This window comes from Sinocyclocheilus anshuiensis, unplaced genomic scaffold (assembly GCF_001515605.1).
Source record: "Sinocyclocheilus anshuiensis isolate Anshui unplaced genomic scaffold, SAMN03320099.WGS_v1.1 scaffold1448, whole genome shotgun sequence".
Taxonomy (NCBI): Eukaryota; Metazoa; Chordata; class Actinopteri; order Cypriniformes; family Cyprinidae; genus Sinocyclocheilus; species Sinocyclocheilus anshuiensis.
In genome coordinates this window covers 779,001-786,282 of record NW_015547730.1, presented here as the reverse complement: position 1 = coordinate 786,282, position 7,282 = coordinate 779,001, and the positions used below count along the sequence as shown (strand labels likewise).

The window sequence follows — 7,282 nt, the reverse complement described above, 5'->3', positions numbered from 1 at the left end:
TGCTTTCGGTCGTGTAACGTTAGTATGAACGGACATCTGCATATGATCGGAACTCCACGCAGCTCCCGTGCTACTCTCCATTGGAAATGAATGACTGAATGTCGCTTGTCATTTGTCGGAGATAGTGGAAAGCCGGCTTGAAATGCAGTGGAAATGCCAGTATGACGAGGATCGTTTTCATTTTAAAACATAAACTCACCAGTGTAAATGTAGCCTTACATCAAAGGGGGCTGGGACTCATTCGCACTACAGCCTCACGTGTGCGCCACATCTCTGAGTGTAACCTAGTACCTCTTAGTCTATCCTGAGTAAACTAGTAGGTGTGTTTGACTTGACATGGACCGACTGTGCAGACCAATCGGTGTATTAAAGTACCACGAGAGCTAAAGAGAGCAGACTGCTCCGTGCGCTTTCGAATTGCTCTCGCGGATGTCAAACACTGATCGATCTGCGCTGCACCTCTTCTAGTCGAACACACCGGCTAGTGCTGCAGGCTTATTGGTTCACTGACGCTGATGAGATTAATCCCTTAGGTATCGAAATTTGGTACCGAACGACGAGACAGCTGAGTTTTTCGATACTCGATGGTATCGAGGCAATTCGGTCGGTGCCTAAAAAGTATCGAACTCGATACCCAGCCCTACACTGCACATACTTCTACCATACTGCACTCCGGTAAGTGATAGTTTACCCAAAAATGAAAATTCTGTCAATAATGAATACCCTCAAAATATTACCCTTATGTAGTTCCAAACCTGTGTTACGTCTAAGACGTATTGTATGCTGTGGATGTGTTCCTGTTGTCTCCTCTCTACCAGGATTGGTCCAAGGCTTAATAAAAGACTGCTGGTGGGTGGACCAGAGACGAGACCTGTACTATAAATTCCCCCGGATCTCGCTGGATGCTCTCACTCTTGCTCTCACTCTGACTGCCACTTTTTATGCTCGCTATGATCATTGCTCTGTATGTCTCTCTTTGATTGATCATGCTTGCTCCGGTGTTAAACCTGTGTGTTAAGCTCTAGTGAAAATGCTGCGAGATCTCAAGTGTATATTCTAACAGAGTGCTGTTAGCTCCATGTGTTGTGAGAGCCTTTAACCTGGAAATTTGGCACAAGAAAGGATGCGAGAATGTGATTGCTGATGCTTTGTCGCGTGCTCCAAGTAAGCTTGAGAGTTAAGAATCATTCTGTTTTTGTGTGTTACAAACAGTTATTTATTTGTAATTCTAAGGGTGGGGGTGTTACGTCTAAGACGTATTGTATGCTGTGGATGTGTTCCTGTTGTCTCCTCTCTACCAGGATTGGTCCAAGGCTTAATAAAAGACTGCTGGTGGGTGGACCAGAGACGAGACCTGTACTATAAATTCCCCCGGATCTCGCTGGATGCTCTCACTCTTGCTCTCACTCTGACTGCCACTTTTTATGCTCGCTATGATCATTGCTCTGTATGTCTCTCTTTGATTGCTCTGGTGTTAAAACTGTGTGTTAAGCTGTAGTGAAAATGCTGTGAGATCTCAAGTCTATATTCTAACAGAGTGCTGTTAGCTCCATGTGCTGTGAGAGCCTTATGTCTTTAACTTCGATGTTTCACGGTCCATGTTTGTAAACCACGTGTGAGGCTGTAGGGGGTGAGTGGGCCGGGGGCGTAACACCTGTAAGACCTTCGTTCATCTTCGGAACACAAATTAAGATATTTTTGATGAAATCCTTGGGTTTTCAGACCCTTTATAGACAACAACGCAACTCACACATTCAAGGCCCAGAAAGGTAGTAAGGACATTGTTAAAATAGTCAATGTGACATCAGTGGTTCAACCGTAATATTATGAAGCTACGAGAATACTGTTTGTGCGCAAAGAAAACAAAAATAATGACTTTATTCAACAATTCTTCTCTTCTTTAGAGACGAGACCTGTACTATAAATTCCCCCGGATCTCGCTGGATGCTCTCACTCTTGCTCTCACTCTGACTGCCACTTTTTATGCTCGCTATGATCATTGCTCTGTATGTCTCTCTTTGATTGCTCTGGTGTTAAAACTGTGTTAAGCTGTAGTGAAAATGCTGCGAGATCTCAAGTGTATATTCTAACAGAGTGCTGTTAGCTCCATGTGTTGTGAGAGCCTTATGTCTTGAGCTTCAATGTTTCACTGTTCCTGTTTGTAAGCCATGTGCGAGGCCGTAGGGGGTGAGTGCCTTATTTGTTTTTATAGGCCACTCGGCCATTACCCTTTTCTCCTGTTTTTGGGTAGACAAGGAGTGAGGTTATATTGTTGTATTTTGGTTTCTTTATTTTGATGCACAGGGAAGTTAGTTTCTTTAATGGGAAGTTAGAGTGTTGTTTGTTTATTGTTTTGGCATTTGTTCACCCCTGATAATTTGCCTCAGTTTCTTTAATTTGTTTATTTCTTTGTGATGATATTGTTTGTACTCTCCAAAACTGCTACCGCACGAAAAGATTGATCAGAAGATCAACTAAGATAATTAAAATGAGTACTTAAACAGCCATTCATTGTTGTGTCGTTTATGTTGCGGTCCTGACCTAGACCGGGGCCGTAACACCTGTAAGACCTTCGTTCATCTTCGGAACACAAATTAAGATATTTTTGATGAAATCCTTGGGTTTTCAGACCCTTTATAGACAACAACGCAACTCACACATTCAAGGCCCAGAAAGGTAGTAAGGACATTGTTAAAATAGTCAATGTGACATCAGTGGTTCAACCGTAATATTATGAAGCTACGAGAATACTGTTTGTGCGCAAAGAAAACAAAAATAATGACTTTATTCAACAATTCTTCTCTTCTGTGTCTTCACTGCATGTTCATGGGAGTAGCCTCTCATAGCTTTATGGTAACATAACGGTTGAACCACTGATGTCAGATGGACTATTTTAATGATGTCCTTACTACCTTTCTGGGCCTTAAATGTGTCAGTTGCATATGCAGGGTCAGAAAGCTCAAGTCTGTTGAGAAGACTTTGATTATTCAGCTTGATTCATATGGATTACTTTTACAGTGTCTTTATGAACTCCTTAAAACCTAAATTTGGTTGCGTGGACTTTCAATGGATGGACAAAAATTAGAGAACATGAAAAATATCTTAATTTGTGTTTTGAAGACGAATTAAAGTGTTATGGTTTGGAATGACATGAGGGTGAGTAAATGATGACATCAAAACTACTTTATACAGGTTAAAACGGGTAGAAATATGTCTTTGTACCTGCAGTAACAACTTTAACAATTGCAAGTTACCACTTTTTTCAGGGGTGACCTGGTATGACCCTGGTGTTTAAGTCAAATTTAAAAAAAAAATACAAAGAGTTTAAAGGCTGGGAAAATGTCAAAATCATACCTGACTGGCAAAGAAATGTCCAATTATCTTAACAAACACTTCATCATTCTCATCTGGTGTCTGGTCCCGTGGTACAATGACCTCAGCGCTGGTGAGATTCTGCAGCTCATTGACCTGTGGTTGGTAAGAGGTCAGAGGTCACACAAACAGATTGCATTTAGAACTGGAATTAACACTGCAATCACAAGTGAGAAGTGCTCCGTGATTCCTAAGTGTTGCCCAACAACCTACTACGGAGATTTACTAATTACTTAAATGTAGTCAATGTAAGTGACTAAAATTACTCATTTTATTTAACACTAGAACCGCCAGGGGTCGCTGTATACCTAAAAGCGCCAGCGGGTAAATTTTACCCACGCACATGACAGCTGTTTTTGAATGGCCAAAGAACATATTATTTCACTGTATTATGCTACTGTCTTCACAAAGAAGTGTCTAGAGTCATGAAATGATTATGTCTAGTCATCAACTATATTTTTGTCCTGTTGTTTTATGCTCAAGGCTTTTTTATGCAGGTTACACTAGTCACTTTTCATAACGGTCAATATTAAAGGTGCTGTATGTAGGATTGACACAGAGTGGTTGAACTAGGTATTGCAGTCCAAATTCAAAATATTGGAGAGGGTTTTTTTCACCCAGCCCCGCCTCCTTAGACTTGATGCACACGCAGGTTGCCAGACTGATGACACCAACAGGAACGAGCGCACTTGACGATGAATGAAATGAAATACGCTCTGTTTTCCGCCAACTGGCAACCCGGGGTGCCAAAATACAATTGGGTAAACTGGCATGTGGGCGGATTTCACAAACCAAAACAGAGACCGACATTCCGGGCCGGAATGCACATTTTCAAAGGAGAATAACTGACTGTAGCATTGTTTTTCAGATAAACAAGTATGTTAACTTAGCATGTTTCTTAAATATCATATTATGGTATTTTTATGCTTTAGTAGATTTAAAAACTTACATACAGCACCTTTAAGCTAAACAAGCCTGCACTGACAACAAAAATTAGAAGTAAATACATATTTGGGTGGTGTAATAGGCTATTATAATACAATGTCATTAATCAATATATTAAGATAACCTGTTATTTAAATGACTAAAATAGCCTATAGACAATAATGAGCAATAATAATTCAGCACATTGCATAGGATGATGCGATGACAAATTCAAGCGCACAGCTTCACCTAATTAATTATTAATTTGTTTAGTTATATCATTTATAATTTGAATTATACAAGAACACCACCAAACTTCGGGTAATCCAAAAATAAAAAAAAAAAGGTTTTCTTCATTAGCCTACATCAGATCGGATTTTTTTTCTTCAGGAAACAGGCAGACTAGAATAAACGGCAACACAGAAGCGAACCATAAACGATAGAAATGGCAAAACAAAAATTAAATAATTAATCCAAATTTTGAACAATTATGAGTAACATTAGGATAAAACATCTAAATATGATATATTGATCGCCGTCAGATGCTGAGCCGACAGACGCTTTACTTATCTCCCCACCATCAGACTCTCCATCGCTCATGGCATTTAGTGCTTCTTATACCTCTTCAGCATTCATAAATACTCATTTTGTCTTTATTTGAAACTGATAACCGCCAATTCAGTGAGTGAAAGGCATTGCCTAGCAATGTACGATGTTAAAACATAAGCGGCACGAAAATGACAGCGTGAACATACAGGCATTATATAGCGGGTAAATTTGACCCACGCTGGCGCTTATAGGTATTAATGCCCCCTTTTTTGATCTGGTTTTATCTAAACAGTTTTTAACAACAGGGGATTGTAAATCACACAATTTTAGTAAAAGTCAGTGACTGGGAGACTTGAATGTTTTATTAAAAATCTTTTATGTACGTTTTAAAAACATGGGTAAAATTTACCCCGTGGCAGTTCTAGTGTTAACCCGTTTGTGGTGAAATTAAAATTTGGAAGCATTTGAAAGCAATTTTCAATTCAAATCTTTGTGTGTTCATTTGTACTTTTTCTGCACTTTTTCTACACAAAGTAACATATTCAGTGACAGCTCCTTGAAAATCTGATCTGAAGTGTTTTGTTACTACCAGGTGTAAATAACAATCTGTCTCAGTTGACTTGTGTGTTTTTACACAAGGTTTTAACATGTGTCTTTGTCGATCCAATCACATGTACACAATGCACAAATACCGTTTTGCCACCCTTCCCGATGACTCGTCCGGCGGCGGTCGAAGGCACTTTTATATGTGCCCCCAACTTCACTTCTTCCTTAGCAGTGAAAAAATTCTCCTCTTTCAACTTCCCATATATCCTCCCCTGTGCCTACAGCCACACACATACACAGATGAGTAAAGGAGAAATGAGGGATGAATATAGATATCGATGTAAAGCAACCTGGGTCCTGCCTAATGGTATTTGTACCCTGAAGATAAGGAGCCTAAATGACTGAATGATGGCTTTTACCTTGAACTGAGCCTCGGGTGGTCCAGTGATAATTACCATTCTCTCAGGATCATCAGGATTGTCTGCTGCAGCAATCTGCAGTGACACAAAACACCACTTTTTTTTTTTTCGTTCTGTCTTGATTTGAGTACAAAAGACCACTTAAACTGCTACAAGTGTGCAGTGATACCTTAATACACAGAAAACAAAAATTGGTAACCTAAAAATTGATCTAAAAATCAATTTTATTTTACAGGTTAATGCCAGTTAGAAATAGCTCTTTAAGGTAACAATTGCAGGTCATCACTTTTTACAGCATGTACAGCTCAAGTCTACATTATACAACACACTTTTGCTGGAAAACAAATGAACACAATTCAAAATATTACTGATTGTTTTCCATTTATTTTTTTCTAATCACAAGTCATAATTTAGACGAAACCACAGCTGTCAATCAGCTAAATAATGTTCAAAACAAAAACACATTTACATCAACAAATGTAAGATTTAGAGACAATGCAGCACTTGGTGAAACCAGCAGTTCCATCAGATGGCCCAAAACAGTAGAAACATCACGGTTTTCTTAGTCCTGTATAACAAGTAGGGGTGGAACGATACATGTATTCGTACCGAACCGTCATGGTACGGACATCTCGGTTCGGTCCATGAGGCCTTACAACGAATACAGGTAATTCCCCCAATCCAGAAGGTGGCGCCCGCAGCAATGCAACGCTGTTTGATAACCGGCCGCCAGCAGAAGAACAGCGAATGTCGTGAGTTGCGCACTTGAAAACAAAGCCCACTAGACAGTGACCATGTGCTGATTCTGAATGCGTCTCTCACAGACTGACAAAGGAGTATACTTTAAAGGCTTGTGCACTCAACTGTTTGTGAAATGGAGCTTTGTGCTCGTGTATCCTACCTCTCTCATTCGGCACAAATCATAATATTTCCATATTTGCAATGTAACGTATCTGAATGCTAAACTATTATTTATTATGTAAATTATAGGCTTTGTACTTCAGTCGCGTTCTAACGGTGACACAGAAGCGGGCGCGCTGATGTTTGGTTCACTGTATTTTATTGTGATAAAGTACCAACTGTGCTGTAGGGTTGTGACAGTGAGGAAATTTTCCCACCAGTTAATCGACGTGTGACAACACCGGTAATACCGGTATCACCGCGGAGGCGTTCCCTCTTTTCCTCGCGTTCCTTCTCTTTTAAATGGCTTGTAAAAGCGGCATGCGCATTTTACTTTCACTTTCAAATTGCGGCAATTCGGAGTAAAGCAATTGTTCGTTTGAATTTTCCCTCATTTCCTTGCTTTCCTTCGCTTTTAAATAGCTTAAAAGCGCCGTGCGAAATTAGCGGCAGATCGGCGTCAATTGCTTGAATGCAACAACAAAATACAATGTTAAACTCACTTTTGCCTATATATAAAACATATAACTTTTATTAACAAAACAAATAAAAATACACCATGCTATAGGGCA

At 39.7% G+C, this 7,282-nt stretch overlaps 1 protein-coding gene across 7 annotated transcripts in view; it reads right to left on the bottom strand.

The window, feature by feature from the left end:
• Positions 1 to 7,282, bottom strand: part of LOC107704342 (insulin-like growth factor 2 mRNA-binding protein 2) — a 43,722-nt gene that overhangs the window by 2,235 nt on the left and 34,205 nt on the right. For all 7 annotated transcript variants that reach the window (XM_016507235.1, XM_016507236.1, XM_016507237.1 and 4 more), the window contains 3 exons: positions 5,811 to 5,885; positions 5,538 to 5,669; positions 3,355 to 3,468 (listed from right to left, as the gene is read on the bottom strand). In XM_016507235.1, the coding sequence (XP_016362721.1) occupies positions 3,355 to 3,468; positions 5,538 to 5,669; positions 5,811 to 5,885 (321 nt within the window). The remainder of the gene's footprint in view (positions 1 to 3,354; positions 3,469 to 5,537; positions 5,670 to 5,810; positions 5,886 to 7,282) is intronic.